Source organism: Pan troglodytes, chromosome 4 (assembly GCF_028858775.2).
Source record: "Pan troglodytes isolate AG18354 chromosome 4, NHGRI_mPanTro3-v2.0_pri, whole genome shotgun sequence".
Taxonomy (NCBI): Eukaryota; Metazoa; Chordata; class Mammalia; order Primates; family Hominidae; genus Pan; species Pan troglodytes.
The window spans coordinates 137,956,449-137,972,895 of NC_072402.2; the positions used below are offsets into that span (position 1 = coordinate 137,956,449).

The following is a 16,447-nucleotide window of genomic DNA, read 5'->3' on the forward strand; positions in this document are numbered from 1 at the left end:
CCATATCAAGGCACTCGATTAATCATTTACAAAGTCCCAGCCATGCAGATGAAGGTTTCAGATGCCAGAATGGGGCTGACTGAGAATTGGAGCCTTCACCTGAGAAGGCCTATACTCACATTTCCTGCAGGTCATCCCTGCCCTGACCTCTATGGAAACTGGAGCCCCACTTGCCCATTGACTACCCGGAACCAGGTTTCTGAGTAGCCCATGTGAATGTCACCTCTGGGAATGTACAATACAGTAGTCCTAGATCCTGGGACCAAGGGGACTACTGGTTGGTGTGTCTGGTGGCCAAAGTGGCAGTGGGCACTGGTGGCCCTGGAGAAGACCCCAGGGCTTGTTGGACAGGCCTGGCATCGTCCATCTATCTTTTCTGCTTCCAGCTTGAAGGCAAGAAGGTGGGAGGTGCCCCTGCCAGAAACTGCTCAGCTCTTCCCAAAGCTGCTGCGCACCTGAGACCCAGGGCTTCCTGGGCCTTTCTGACCTAGCCTGGGCTCCTGGGTCACATCTGTGTGCTCACGCACCTCTCCCTGCATGTTCCCCACCCCACACTTGTGTTTGCATCCATGTGGCAAAGCTCTGGGTGCCTGCCCCTCTGCAGGCCCCACATCAGACTGGGGCTGAGAATACTGAGGGTTGATTCAAAGGGCTGACTGCGGGCAAGAGAGGCAAGCCAGTGCAGGGTCCCCTGGACCTGACCCCCACTCCACCTGTAGTCCCCTAGGAATAGTCCCTTCTTCTCTGGGGCTGGTTGAATAGGGTGGTCTGAGACACTAGATAGCGAATGAGGGACGAGCCTTTTGGCGCTGATGCTTATGGAAGGAAGCCAGTCCTTAAGACCCTGCCCGCGTCAGGAGCTGGAACCCAGCTCCGGTCCCTAGACTGGCCACAGGGGGGCACTTGATCTCCAAGAAGCAGCTCAATCTGAGCAGCCACAGCAGGCACCAGAACCTCTTCCCAGGTTGGGCACTGACTGCTACCAACGTGCCCAGAAAGGTGGTGCCTGTTACCATCCCAGCACCCCCCACTGCTCTTTTAACCCCTCTCCCTTTTTTCCGTCTTTTTAAAAAGGTTTATATTTTTAAATAGCATTCCAATTACAGAAATTGAGAGAAGAATTGCCGAGATGGTAGTTTCTGTAAACAGTTTAACATCTTACGTAACCATAGTTCTGCCTGCTTTTTGTCTTCTGCTTGGCTGTAGAGGAGGCAGTTGCCAGGATGGCCCATCTCTGGTTGTGAAACACCTGGGTTGGGGCCACCTCTGCCACAGCTCCTGCTGGGTGACTCGCACTGCCAGCTAAGCCTCAGTGCACAGAGGGCCCCGGGCTTCAAGTACTGAGTGGCCCAGGACCCAGGTAGCATGGGGTGCCAGCCAGGAGAGTGCACGAGTTCTCAGGCAGAGTCCCCCATTGGGAAGTGGGGAGCAACGGGGATGGTAGCAGAGCAGAATGCCAGGAATGGTGAGGCCCTGGGGTGGGTGGGGATCCTGGGGCAGAGACTAGGCTGTGCAGCTCAGTGCACCCTCTGGAGATGCAGTACCCTGAACCCTGCACCTAGAAGATGCAGTTGTAAAATTTCTGGGCCCCACCGCAGGTGCTCTGAAGAACTGTGAGGGCTGCCTTGGGGGTTTCTCCTGCGCTAGTCATCCCTGCTTTGGGCGACTGAAGCAAGGAAAACGCAGGTCACTCCCACCTCCAGACCCGCGCTACTCCCCATTGCCCATCCTCCCAACAGCCCAGGAGCAGAGATTCTGTCCTCAGCTAAAGGTGAAAAGGTCCTAAGGCTTTTGGGAAACTTGGTGCTCCAGGAAATAAGTGACGCGGGTTTCTAAGTTATGTGTGGGCACTCAACGCCCCTGTCATGGCTGTCACAGCCCTCTGGTTTGAAGTCCTCCATTTTGTAGCTGCTGTTTCTAACCTCTGTCAGCACTGCCTGGGAGTAATGAGCTCAAAGTCCCTAGATCCCCACGTTTCCAAGTATGTTATGTGAAAGCCCTGGCAAGAACGAACCTGATTAAACTGGAGGAAAAAGGTGGAGCAAGCAAGACTAGGACGTTTTTATTTCCCCAGTTAAGCTGCCTGAGGTTCAGGGGCTCTGACAGGTGAGAAAGGCATGGCCACCGCCTCAGCCCTGTCTCTGGAGGCTGGGGAGAAGGGGAAGCAGTGAGGAGACTGACTGATGTCCTGATGCCCATGCCCCACACGGCGGTCATGAAGACTGAGTGGCCCCATGTCCAGAAAGCCCTCAGCACAGGGCCTGGCACTTGTGAATACCTCAATAAATGGTAACTTAAGAGAGCCTGTGAGGCCCCTCCCACTGCAGCCAGCCTCCAGCTGAGTCTCTGGCCTGAAGCCCAGGGATGGCCTGCACATGAATCAAGCAGGCTATTTCCAGAGCTAGCAGGGGAGGGGCTTTCTGTCCCAAGGGCAGGCGAGCCAATCCTGTGACAGGGAGAGCACAGGGAAGGGGTTATTCAAGGGGATCTGCATGCCATTGTATTCTGGTTTCCCTGTCCAGAGCTGCCCATGCAGGATCCCGGGGTGGGCAGGCCATCCAGGCAGATGGAAGGGACACTCTGCCTGGGGCTTTCCTGCTGCAGTGACCCCAGGGCCTGGGGTGGCCAGGCTTCAGTGGGTAGGGTAGGCTCTGGCTGGATGTGAGAGACGACTTTGCTGTAGCCCCAGTCACCTCTGTTCTCTTTCTGATCCCTTTTCCATCCCAGTTGGGTATGAGCAAGCCTGGCTTGCCAGAGGCTTTAGAGCCATAAAGGCCTGGGTTCGGATCCTGCCCTTGCCTCTGCCTCGTCGCATGTGCTTGAACGAGAGACTTAAGCTCTCTAAGCCTCGAATTCCTTGCCTGTGAAGTGGGAATGATGGTAGTATCTACCTCAGGGTTGCTGTGAAGACGAAATCAGGTACTTGACCTTAGGAGGCCTCAGAATAAATGAGCCATTCATCCTCTCCCTCTGAGCAGGCTTTCCTGGTGAAGGGCATCTAGACCCAGACCTGTGCTGCTGAGTGGAGCCAAATGCAAGTGGACTAGGATTAAACCTGTGCCATAGGAGAAGGAAAAGGAATATGTCCGTGCAGTAGAGGGCAGCTGATACAATGGGAGGACCTGGAAAATCTCCCTACTAACCCACTCAGCATGCCCTGTAATAGCAATGACACCAGGCTCCAGAGAGAGGCGCTGCCGAGAGAGGTCTAAAAACAGATACAAAACACAAGAAAACTGAAAGAAAACCCCTAAAGGACTGGCTTAATTGATAACATTCATGCATTCATGAACTTTGGAAAAGTGAAATGCTTACTGCTTATGAGTTTGATGACAGTGGTTGTTTTGAGATTTTCAGTGGCCACAGATTGACTAGCAGCCATTTAAAATATGTCCTTATGGGAAGAGAAGCTAATGCTGCAAATCAGCTAACAAGTAGTGGGTAGTTGGGGTCCTTCTTGACCTATGGATTTGTTTAGCACTCAGATCTCTCGATAGAGCACTTGGCCATGACAGGGCTCAGGTTTCCAACTCCATTTGGAGGAAAAGTGAGCATGCTAGGCTCAGGAAGACACCACACAGGCTCCAGCCGCCCCATCCCACTCAGCCAGGTTTTCATCCCTGCCTTCCTTCATCGTTTATGTCAAGGTATAGAGGTTGGGGGCACATTCTGAAATTGTGTATTGCCCAGGAATGAAAAACCAGGGCTCTTGATTATTCTTTAAGGGTTTAAAGCCCCCCTTTAAAAGGAGATTTTAATTCCCTTTCCTGTTATTCTTGGGTGATGGGTCAGCTGTATCCCAAGAAATGACCCCCAGTTCCCCTCCAGGGGGGACGACATGCTACCTGGTTTACAAACCAAGTAGGGTTGGCCAACTCTGGTTGCCTTGGCATGGGGCCATTCTGCAAGTTCTCTAGTACTTGTCCCTGTGAGGGTGAGGGCGTCCTGAGTCTGGAGTGGCAGGAGGGAGAAAGCAGCTGAGCTGAGCCATCCTCCTTCCATTCAGCAGCAGCAATGGCAGGAACACGGTTTCACCAGTCTGCTCAATAGTTTTCCCCTGCTGTAGCCTTCCTGTGGTCCTGGGAGGCTAACTTTGCAGGGCCTGGGGTTTGCACCAGTCCATTCTCACCCTCTTCCCTCTTCTCCCTCCAGTGTATGTGGTAGAAGACCAAAGAAGAGATGAGCTAGGACCATCCACCTGCCTCACAGCCTGCTGGACGGCTCTCTGTTGCTGCTGTCTCTGGGACATGCTCACCTGACCAGACCAGCCCAGCCGTCCTGTCCTGCCAGCTCTGCTGCCACCTCTGACAGGTGTGCCTGCCCCCATCTCTTCTGATTGCTGTTAACAAATGACTAGCTTTGCACAGACACCTCTACCTTCAGCACTATGGGATTCTAGATTAGTGGGGGTTGCTACTGTTTAATTCAGTGACTTGATCTTTTTAATGTCCAAAATCCATTTCTTATTGATCTTTAAAGATGTGCTAAATGACTTTTTTGGCCAAAGGCTTAGTTGTGAAAAATATTTATAATTTTTAAATTATACATTCAAGGTAGTGGCCAAATGTAACACATCAATCATGGAATGATTTCTCTGCTAACAGCCTATATGTTTCAATAAATTTGTCCAAAGCTCAACTGTCTGTCTAAATGATTCCAGGTCTAAGCTAAGCTACCTGGAGTCTGTGCTTGTCTCCTGGACTGTTACCATGTCTAACTAACTACTCATCTGCTCACTGAGGCTTATAAAATGTGGGTATCTATCTCAGCTAGTGGCCATCATCCAATGTATGACCAGCAGCCAATCTACCTTTTTATTCTGGTGGTGATGCAAACAGTGAGGGTGCTACAAAGAAGGCCAGTTCTGAGGGCCAGGTGTTCTCCAGCTGGGTCATGGGCTCCCGGCCAAGCTACTCTCCCCGTAGTCCCACTCAGAGATAGGCTCAGGGAGGAGCATTTGCCACATCTTGCACCTGCCTTTACCCAGAGCCTAGGAAAGGGCCTTTTGGTAACCAGGGGCTGCCCCTGGAGTGGCTTCCAGGCCTGCGCCCTGGAAACCCAGGAACCTACAATTACATGGGGCCAGCCAAGGTTTTCCTTTTTTTTTTTTTTGAGATGATGGAGTTTCACTCTTGTTGCCCAGGCTGGAGTACAATGGCGTGATCTCGGCTCACCACAACCTCCCCCTCCTGGGTTCAAGCAATTCTCCTGCCTCAGTCTCCTGAGTAGCTGGGATTACAGGCATGTACCACCAGGCCGGGCTAATTTTGTATTTTTAGTAGAGACAGGGTTTCTCCATGTTGGTCAGTCTGCTCGCAAACTCCCAACCTCAGTTGATCTGCCCACCTCGGCCTCCCAAAATGCTGGGATTACAGGCGTGAGCCACCGCTCCTGGCTGAAGTTTTTCCCTTCTGGATGTCCCCTCACCCCTCACCCCAGCTCGTCAGCCGTGCCACTCATCTCATATTTGGCCACAGGGTGGCGCCAGGCTGCCATAGCAGCAAGTCCGATTTTCCTCCATCAGCTGGCCCGCCCAGCCCAGCCAGCCCGAGAAGCCGCAGCTGACAGCTAGCTCTCTGCCGACTCTGCCTTCCCTCCGAAGCAGTGGATGTGCTGATGATAAATGTTTACCAGTGCTCTCTTTAAAAAAAAAAAAACAGCCATGTTTTGTTGCATGTCCTGTGTCTTATTTCTGATGTCCTGTGTCTTATTTCTGTGGTGTACGTGTTCCCACCATGCCATGGCTGATTTCAAGTTACCAATGTGATGTCACTGACTGGAGCTGGGAAGGGCAGCACAGGACCTGACATCATGTGGGATTTCTACCACCCAGACACAACAGAGCCAACCTCACAGATCACAGCCAGTGCGCAGATAGAGCACAGATGGTGATCAAATGTAGTAATTAGGGATGCATTTTGAATATTTATTGTCCTTGTTTTTAACATAATTTGCAAATTTACATAATTATAATGGCTGTGTTTGACAACTGGCTTGCAACAAAATTCTTGAAAATTGAATAATTGGCCCACCTGGGCTGGGATGAGCCAGCTGGATCACACCGTTGCCCCCTCAGCCTCTAGGAGGCCTCAGGATTATGGCGTCCATCTTATGATATTGGCCAAAAGGAGACAGTCTTGGAGGTGCTGCTTACTGTTGAACTTCCTTTTGGAATGTATGGGAGAAGGCAGGGAAAGGAATCTTTAGGCAGACTGCCATCCAGGGACTGCTATTCTGTTCACTGAGATTCAGCTGTGAACGTCTGTTCTTTCTTCCTCTTCTGTCTACTGCATGCAGGCCCGGAAGCTGAGCGTTAGTCAAAGGTACAGGAAGGGAAAAGAGAAGAGGGCAAGGCCCATCCCCCAAGAAAGGAAGGGCTCTGATGCAGAGGGAGCAGGAGCTGAGGTGGAGACGGCCACTGCCTCTCTCACCCTCTGTTCCATCCCTCTGCTCAAGAAAACCAGGCTTAGCAGAGTGGGACAGACGCTTTTTATTGGTCTGGCTGGCGTGCCTAGTGGAAAGCTCAGGCAGAGCTTCCTATCTTGCCCTGGCTCCCATCTTCCCTCTCCTGGGAGTTCATCACACATCCCGAGAGGGAAGAGTGTCCTGGGCAGAGGTGGCAGGCAAAGCCGGGTAAAAACTCCAGGGCTGGGAAGCAAATGGGGCTCAGAGTGATGCAGAAAATGTGATGTTGCCAGGCCATCCAAATAAAGCATCCATCGGGGCAGAGGAGAAGCTGTTTCCCTGCAGGCACTCCTCTGCCCCCACCAGGAATGGGAGGGGCAGGAGGAAGAGCTTCCCAGAGAGGCTCGCTACTGGGCCCTTCGTGCCATCAGCATCTCCCGGATGTTGTCCTCAGCTTCCTTAACGCTTCGCTCCAGGTAGGACTTTTTCTGCTGCAATATGAGAGACAGACAAAGGTTAGGACCAGAGTGAATGGGCCGGGCTGGAAGACACAGCTTTGATGTCCAATGGTTATGGCTTTTCCTTTGTGACGGGCGACTTTCAGGAGTATACTGCGAGCCAGGTACACACACCTGCCCACAGTGCTCCCCTCACCTCCGAACCATGGGTGATCACGGGCAGGCAGCAGGGAGAAGATAGCTTTGGTAGAAGCAAAAGTGCTCTGTGGAAGACAGGCAGTAGCACTCTTCCCCCAGAAGGAAGCAGACTCTAAAAAACAGGCGTCTCAGTACATGAAGTTATCCCAGACAGACAAAGGCCAGGAAATTCCAGGACAAAGCTCCTGTCCGTAACAGACTATCTCCTCTCAAGGTTTTCCACGGCCTGGGCCAGGCGCCTGTAGCCACTGCAGCTATAAAATGGATGGTGCATGCTCTGCCCTGTCCAGCAGGAATATGGGCTGCTGTGAGGGCTGTGGGGCTGTCTCACATCGCACTGAGTGGGTGAGTCAGAAGGCAATCTGCTTTTCTAATGAGACTGCTGCCTGCCAGGAATCTGGGACACTGAAACACTGAGGAAAGCAGACCTTTTGGAGGCTTACCTTCTACTCCATCTGGGTCCTAAATTAAAAATCTCGGCTTAGACAAAGAACTTTCACTACTTTCAGGAGCCAAGATTTCAAAGATTAGTCAAAGGAAATGATGTCTGTACATTATTTGCCCTGTGCTCACCCCAGAAGTATGGTGGTTTTACCAGTGGTCCTTGCCCTGAGGACATAGTTGTGGCTGTATTCCCAGTTAACAGACATGAAATGAAGCCTCCGTTTTAGAGGAATCCTATTCATGTCCTGAGGGAATACTCAAAATTATCACCTCCCAAGGCATATGTGACTGAGCCACACTGGAACCAGTAATACAGTCACCAGGCAGCCCAGGCCCTTCTCTCACCTCCACCCCCTTCACCCAAGCACCTGTTGATTCTGTTCCACCCACTAAAGTGCCCACAGGACTCAGGGAAGCAGGGAGAGTTTAGGGCAGAGGACAAGTGAGCTCTCTGTCCAATTAATTAGTTGTTTGTATGTTTTATTTATTTTTGAGACAAGGTCTCAGCTCAGAGTGCAATGGTGCAATCACGGTTCACTATAGCCTCTACCTCCCACCTCAGCCCAAGTAGCTGGGACTCTAGGTGCACTGGGACTATAGATGTGTACCACCATGCCCGGCTAATTTTTTTTTTTTTTTTTTTTTGTAGAAATGAGAAACTTCAATTTTTTATTTTTTGTATTGCCCAGGCTGATCTCAAACTCCTGGACCCAAGCGATCCTCCCTCCTCGGTCTCCCAAAGTGCTGGCATTACAGGCGTGAGCCACCGCGCTTAGCTATTTATTAAATGATACATATAGAGGCTTTTTCCTACAGAAGCCAAATGTGGCATACACAAATCTTTATCAGTTCTTCCATGAACCTCTGATTCCTGTCTGTCCTCTCCTTGCTTCAAATTTCCTTAAGGCTAGAAAGAACCCTCTTTACTTATCTCCCATCTGTCCTAAGTTGCAGAGAATTCCTTGGAACACAACAGGAGCTCCATAAAAACTCATGGCCAGACACAGTGGCTCATGCCTATAATCTCAGCACTTTGGGAGGCCAAGGCGGGCAGATCACCTGAGGCCAGGAGTTTAAGACCAGCCTGGCCAACATGGCAAAACCCTGTCCCTACAAAAAAATTAGATGGGTGTGGTGGCGGGCACCTGTAATCCCAGCTACTTAGGGGCTGAGGCAGGAGAATCACTTGAACCCGGGAGGCAGAGGCTGCAGTGAGCCAAGGCCGTGCCATCGCACTCCAGCCTGGGCAACAAGAGCAAAACTCCAACTCATGGTGACCATGATAACCATTCAATCCAATGCCTGCAAATGCATACTGCTGCTAAGGAATTTTAATTACATTGCTAAACCAAATACAGTCCTATCACTGTGATATCAGAGTGGGAATTTAAACTTCCTTTGATAAACAACTCTTTTTTTTTTTTTTGAGACGGAATCTCGCACTGTTGCCCAGGCTGGAGTGCAATGGCGCCATCTCGGCTCACTGCAACCTCCGCCTCCCGGGTTCACACGATTCTCCTGCCTCAGCCTCCCAAGTAGTTGGGATTACAGGCACACACCACCACGCCGGCTAATTTTTTCTATTTTTAGTAGAGATGGGGTTTCACTGTGTTAGCCAAGCTGGTCTCAAACTCCTGACCTCGTAATCTGCCCGCCTCGGCCTCCCAAAGTGTTGGGATTACAGGGGTGAGCCACCGTGCCAGGCCGATAAACAACTCTTAGACTTTAACTGTGGTGAGCTGAAAAAAGGCAAATACTAGTAAGCCCTGACACACACTAAAGAATGTATGTCCACTGGGTGTCACAAAGAGGGGAGCAATAGCTCGGTGCCATACACCACCTGGGCACCCTGTGGACCCCATGTGAATGCAGGGGAAAGGCGAATGGAATAAGCCCACTTCTCCTCCTACAAAAGTCAGCCAGGGCCCAGGGACTCTGGTCTGTTGCATTCAATCTCTGCCAACTTGCTGCCACAGCTGGCAAAATCATAAACTTGGAACATCAGCAAGAGCTCTTCTGCCCTCCCACCCAGACTCCCCAGCCACTCAGGCTATACCTCTCAGCTTTAAAAATTCCTTCTTCTGTAAAATCTCTGCCTTCTAACACTTTGATGAATTTTACCACTGCATATCCTAAAGTCTTCAGGTTTCCAAACAATGATGCAAATTAACATATCTATCTATATTTTTGTTTTGTTTCTAGAAATGGGGTCTTGTTATATTGCCCAGGCTGGCCTCAAACTCCTGGGCTCGAGCAATCCTCTTGCCTTAGAGGCATGTGCCACGGTACTGCCTTCATCTTTAAATTTTTAATTAGTTTAAATAAACGTAATAGACATTTCTTAAAAGAAAAAATTCCAACAGGACAGGACATCCCTAACATAGCGGACCTTTCTAACTGTATTTCAATAATTCCTGTCTCAGTCCCCAAGCATATTTAAGCCCAGAAGACTCTCATCATAATCAAACCCAGAACAAGGCACCTGTTGTGGGTTGAACTGAATTTGACAAAAAGATATGCTGAAGTTCTAATCTCTGGTAATTTGGAAAGAGGATCTTTGCAGATGTAACTAAGTTAAGATGAGATCATATTATATTAGGGTGGGCCCTGAATCCAATCATTAGTGTCCAAACAAGGTGCTGTGAAGACCAATTCGTGGTAGCTTCAAATACAAGTAGAAAACCAAGTAGAAAACCAACACAATACCTGAAATGAGGGATGCCCCCAGACATCAATTCTACCACAATTATTTGGGGATAAGTATGATCCTAGCTTATAAAGTTTTAAGGGCAGTTACCCAGGCCTCTGCAATTCAGTATGGTCAGAGGCGTGGCAGGATTGGTCCTGTGAGTGCAGAAGAACCTTGGGAGGCCTCTGTCTCCATGGGTGTCTTAGTCTGTTTGTGTTGCTCTAAAGGAATACCTGAGGCTGGGTAATTTATGAAGAAAAGAGGTTTGTTTGGCCCACAGGTCTGCAGGCTATACAAGCATGGTGCAGCATCTGCTTCTGGAGAGGGTTTCTGGCTGCTTGCATTCGTGGTGGAAGGCGAAGGGGAGCCACCTGTACAGAAATCATGTGGCCAGAGAGGAAATGAGAGAGGAGGTGCCAGGCTCTTTTCAACAGCCAGTCAGTGAAGAAACGAAGCGTGAGAACTCACTCCCATGAGAATGGTACCAAGCCATACACAAGAAACCCGCCCCCACAATCCAAACATCTCCCACCAGGCCCCACCTTCAACACTGGGGATCAAATTTTTTTGCGGGGGTTGGGGGGGTCTGGGGGTACCAAATTTCAACATGAGACCTGCCAGGGGGCAAAGAAACCCTATGCACACCACAGCAGGGGCATCCTTCATTTCCAGTGCGGTGCTGTGCTCTTGGGTAAGGGCACTAACCCCATTTAAAGGGCTCTGCCCTCATGACCTACTCATCTCCCAAATGGCCACACCTCCTAACACCATCATCTCAGGAGTTAGGATTTCAACAAAGACTTTAGGGAGAAACAACTATTCACACCACAGTACTTTTCAACTTCCAAGAAGCCATGCATGCATGGTCTTGGTTTCAGCTAAATCTCCGACCTCACCTCCAACAACTCTTCCCCGTCACTCCTTCAGCTCCAGTCACACAGGCCTCCCATGCTGCTCCTCCAATCCACCAGGTATGTTCCTGCCTGGCCTTTGCCCTTTGCTGTGCTCTCCGTGTAGAAGTTCTCTTCCCCAGATATTCACATTACTCATCCCCTCACTTCCTTCAGGGCTTTCTCAAATGTTACCTTATCTGCGAGGCCTTCTTGAGTACATGCTGCCCAACACTCCCTATTCTCCTCACCTTGACTCTTCTCCAGAGCTCTTTCCACCACAGGAAGGACAAACTGTCTGGCTTCCCTTATGAGACGGAAAGGTCCACAAGGGCAGGACTTTGTTCTGTCACCTGATACAGTCCTACTGTCTAGAAGAATGGCTGGCACATAATAAGAATTTAATGTTTGTTGAATAAAGTGCTTTAGTGTGGGAAATGACGCCTTACTGATGTACACACACTTTTTAGTTTTCCCTCCCAACTTGAATAATCAAGGAACGCCCAACAGAAGAAGCAAAGGCAGAAACTGACCATTTTCCTTCAAGGTGGTTTTCAGCTTTCGGCATTGCCCTCTCACCCCCTGCCCCTGGATATACACAGATTTAAAACTCCAACCTATCACTACAAACAATGTCAAGTATTTGAGGTAATGAATATGTTAACTAGCTTGATTTAATTATTCTACATTATATTCTTTTTATTTTTTTTTGAAACAGGGTCTTGCTCTGTTGCCTAAGGTAGAGTGCAATGGCATGATCTAGGCTCACTGCACACTCTGCCTCCCAGGTTTAAGCAATTCTCCCATCTCAGCCTCCCAAGTAGCTGAGGATTACAGGTGAGTACCACCACACCCAGCTAATTTTTCTATCTTTAGTAGAGACGGGGTTTCACCATGTTGGCCAGGCTGGTCTCGAACTCCTGGCCTCAAATGATCCACCTGCCTCAGCCTCCCAAAGTGCTGGGATTACAGATGTGAACTACTGCACCCAGCCCACATCATATTTATAAATCGTAATACTTTTACCCCATAAATTTATACAATTATGAATTACTGATTTATAATAAAATAAATAAATAATAAAACTCAAACGTTACAGATCCCAGTGGGGGCTTTGGATCTGGCCTTGCTTCCACAAACAGAACACGCCCTAACAGGCCTTTATGCTTTATCAGGTCAACTTGCAAAACTAACAAACAAACCACCCCAATTTCCCATGTCCTGGACTCTGAAATCCTTGAGGAACTGCTCTATCCGATGTCAGCCTCAGGGCTGCTAGGAGTGACATTTGAAATCCACACTTACTACCAGCAATCCTGGGAGGGCATCTGCTGATCTCACTGCAGCATCTTTCTGTCTTGCCGAGCAATTTCCCTCAGAATGCTTTCACAAGGGAAGTCTCCAGTGGCATCAAACCACAAAGCTCTGGGTGCAGCGACATTCTTGTGGGCCCTTGCCGTGATGACAAACCCTGAGATTTCCTGTGGGGCTCAGCATGGCCAGGGAAATGACATTGTTGGAGTTATTGCTCATCGGCCTGAGGTTCTTTTTTCCAGGAGTCAGACTGAGGGGCTGGTGTTTCATTCTCATCCTCTTACCAAGGAAAGAGGCTCCAGTCCCTAGAACTTTTCTGACATGACACAATCTCTCAAATAGACTCCTGAGGTAATACATCTTGTGACGCTATCACTACAGACTTTTTTCTTTTCTTAGGAACTTTGTCTCCAGCTCTCCTTCTCTAAATTAGTTTTTTTTTTCTTTCTTTCTTTCTTTCCTGTTTATCCTGCCTTGGGGTATTGAAAAGAGTTTTCTCCTCTCTGTCCCTCTATTTTCCCATTTGTAAGATGAGGATTTGGGTAATACCAGTGCATCCCTCCACCCCCACCCCACTCCCATTTCTACTTTAGCCACACGACACTTTCTTCAAATGAACTCTTGCCTTAAAGACTAAACAAACAAAACAGGTTAAATGGAGCTCAGAGGAGAGGGGAGACATACTATGGATGTATACGGATATGTACTTTTATCTGAATAAAAATAGCCCTGCTGGCTCATCTCCTGCCCTCCAATCCAGGCATCGGAGGCAACACACAAGGCAGACTTCGGTTCCCTTCTGTTCCTGATATTCTGTGAGAGCTAAGTCCTCAGAGATCCTCTGCTGGGAGTCACGGTTTCTGACCCTGAGTGTGACCTGCCTTGGTCACATACTTCTCTCTTGTGTAAAATCCACAGCTTCCAGCTCCTGGAGACCACCACCAACTTCAAGCTCTACTATTAATCAAAAAAACTGAAGGCAATGGCCATCTTTTCGCTGTCTCTACCATGACTTCCAAATTAAAAACCCAAAGCCTCACTAATTCTCGTGTTCGCTCACTGGCAGATCTGTAAAATGGTCAGAGGGTACCAACTGCCCACAATGGGGATGTTTGGCAAGAGGCCAAGAACTCACTGAGGACTGAAGAAGCATGTTTTGACGGGGGACAAGGTTGGTAGAAGGCAGGGGAAACAAGACAAAAACAGAAAAAAAGGCAACAAGAGGACACAATCAGAGAAGTCAGGATGGAAAATGGGACAGCATGGCCACGGCTGCAGCAGGCAGGGGCAGGGCAGAGCCCTGAGGGCACATGTGCCCTGAGCCGCCAGCCTGGATGGGTGAGGAGGGCCAACAGAGGCAGGCAAAACCCCACACCTGAGAGACAGGTCTAAGCGGTCCACGGATATGCCCACTTGTAAACTCATCTGGGTGCATCCACTTCACCAGAGGACACAGCTAGGCGATATGGTAACCACTGAGCTACACCGCTGGGAGACAAATCAAAGAAAGATAAAGCAATCTTAGGCATGGAGCAGGAGAATAAAGAGAAATCTCGGAAGGAGTTACTGTCCCTGCATCTTCTAGATACTACTTTAGAAATATCCTTCAGAAAAGAAAGACAGAAAAGACCCTTCAGAGGTCTTTCTGCTGAAGGACAGGGACAAAAGACTTGCTTCAGCTAAGCGCTGACCTGTTTTCCTCCCAGGTGTGCTTTTACCTGCCGACAGACTGACACTGCTACCATATGGGGTCAGACTCCCAAACCCCACCTATGATCACATGCTGGCTAGCACCCCCAATACAGTCTGCCAAGACGAACCCGAACCCCTACACCACTCAAGCACTTTACAGCAGATATACACGAGGGGAAAAAATTCTTCTTCAAACAACAGTGTTTAGCCGCTCGGTCCCCCTGAGGTTTAGGTGAGTTCTACCTACTGCTGCCCTCCCTAACACATCAGCTTCATGTGAGTCCCAGAGAAAGCCCAGCCTACCAGATAACCTGGGAAAGACCAGATAGAAAGCTCAGAGTGAAGCACAGAGCCAGGAGCGGCAACTGTCCTAATGCAATATGGTGCTGATCAAGCCTCAGCCAAAGAATCACTACCATCTGCAGGCACCAGGTGTAAAAGGGATGATGACAAGCCAGCAAATCACGTCAAGTGATGGGGTCAAGCGATGGGCAGCTGAAGTGGGTGGGGACTTTTGGTTCAGAGAAGATTAAGGGAAGAAGGAATCTATCACTACCTTAACTATAGAAAGCAATGGCTCTCCAAGTGCAGTCCTCTCCCAGCAGCATCGGGATCACCTGCGAACTTATTAGAAGGGCATATTCTTATGCCCCGACCCAGACCGACTGAACCAGAAACCCTGGGGATGGACTACAGCAATCTGTGTTTTCACAAACCCTCCCGGGTGGCTGTGACCCACACTGAAGTTTGAGACTTAAACTTTTTGTTCTAAATCAGGAGTCAGCAAACTTTTGCTATAAAGGGCCAGATAATAAATATTTCAGGCTTTCACTGTGGGGTTATCTCTGTTACAACTACTCAGCTCTGCCATTGTAGCACAAAAGCAGTCAGACAAATGTGTAAACAAATGGGTGTGGTGCAGATGAATGGGCACGGCTATGTTTCGAAAGCACAGAAACAGGCAGTGGGCTGGACGGGGCAGGCGGTGGTTTGCCAGTGTCTGTTCCTTAAAAAGATGGGGCTTTAAAGGGTAGGACTGAGTCCAGCAGTTAGAGATTTTTAACTTTCACTGAAAGCTGCCTAATAAAAGCCTACATTTCCATCTGTCCATCCTTCCATCCATTCATTCAGCTCACTGCCAAACCATTTCCCCTCCTTTATCCTTCATAAACCCTGGTCCTTGAAGTTCATGGCATCATGCTTAACCACCGGACTCCCCCCTCCTTGTTGCTTCAATCTTCCAGTATCCTGGGCACTATCCGTCATCATCAGTGGCTCCCTGTCTCCCTCTCCACCACAGCTGTACCATTCAAGGTGACTTCAACAAGAATGTAGATGACCCACCCAATACCACAGCCTCCTCTCTCCTCACAATTTTACGGTTATCCCACCTCAGCCACCTGGTCCATGGTCATGCCCTAGGTCTTGTCAACACTAGAAGCTGCACACCTCTGAAGTGTCCATTTCACCACCACTACCTCATATTCTTCCAGGTCACTTCTGATACTCTCGCTCCAGCATTTCTTCAACCTCGTCACGCAACAAGTTGTTCATTATCCATTATGCTTCCATGGGCTTTTCCCTTCCTACCCAGCTTTGCTTATATAGTCCATCATTTATATTTATTCTCCTTATATATACCCTTTCACCTATGTCCCTCTCTCCCTCTGTTGCACTTACCTGGGAAAATGCCAACCCAGATTAAACTCAACCATCTACCCACTCCATGCCTCACCTGAGTGGCTGAATGTTGCTGGAGGAAAATGCTAAACTGTGCTGAATGGTCTCACTTTAAATTCAGAGCCATGAATCCCAAATGGGCACTATGGAAATTCTATTAAACCTCCTTTATATGTTCATTGTCTGCTCTCCAAAATAACTATTTCATGCTTTGTCTTGTCTCCTCAAATCGCCTATTCTCCCTCCTCTCCTCAGCTGAGAAAATAAATCTCATGAGAACTCTATCTTCCCTCTACCAAATCTACTAATCGACCTACACCTGTATGTATAGTCTCTTCTTTCTCTACTGTTAAAATTGATAGCATCCCTGTACTGTGTTTTTAAAGGAATCAAAATACAACCCTGCACTTTGGAAGGCTGAGGTGGGAGGATCACTTGAGGGAAGGAGTTTGAGACCAGCTGGCCCTTGGGCTGTAATTTACAGAACCCTGGCCGAGAATATCACCCACCTATTAGTGAGACCCTATCTCTACAGCGAGACCCCCATCTCTACAAAAATAAAAAAATCAGCTGGGCATGGTGGTGCATGTCTGTAGCCCCAGCTACTCAGAAGGCTAAGGCAGGAGGATCACTTGAGTCCAGGAGGTTGAGACTGCATGCAGTGAGCTGTGATCATG

The 16,447-nt window shown here is 49.1% G+C and overlaps 2 protein-coding genes across 3 annotated transcripts in view; one reads left to right on the forward strand and one right to left on the reverse strand.

The window, feature by feature from the left end:
- The window catches only part of CYSTM1 (cysteine rich transmembrane module containing 1), a 68,530-nt gene extending 63,892 nt beyond the window's left edge, over positions 1-4,638 (forward strand). For both annotated transcript variants that reach the window (XM_530843.8, XM_016953935.3), the window contains exon 3: positions 4,153-4,638. In XM_530843.8, coding sequence (XP_530843.3) covers positions 4,153-4,259 — 107 coding nt within the window. In that variant the 3' untranslated portion in view covers positions 4,260-4,638. The remainder of the gene's footprint in view (positions 1-4,152) is intronic.
- Positions 4,639-5,905: 1,267 nt separating this feature from the next.
- The window catches only part of PFDN1 (prefoldin subunit 1), a 58,229-nt gene continuing 47,687 nt past the window's right edge, over positions 5,906-16,447 (reverse strand). Inside the window, exon 4 of the mRNA XM_517971.7 lies at positions 5,906-6,896. Within this exon, the coding sequence (XP_517971.1) occupies positions 6,813-6,896 (84 nt within the window). The 3' untranslated portion in view covers positions 5,906-6,812. The remainder of the gene's footprint in view (positions 6,897-16,447) is intronic.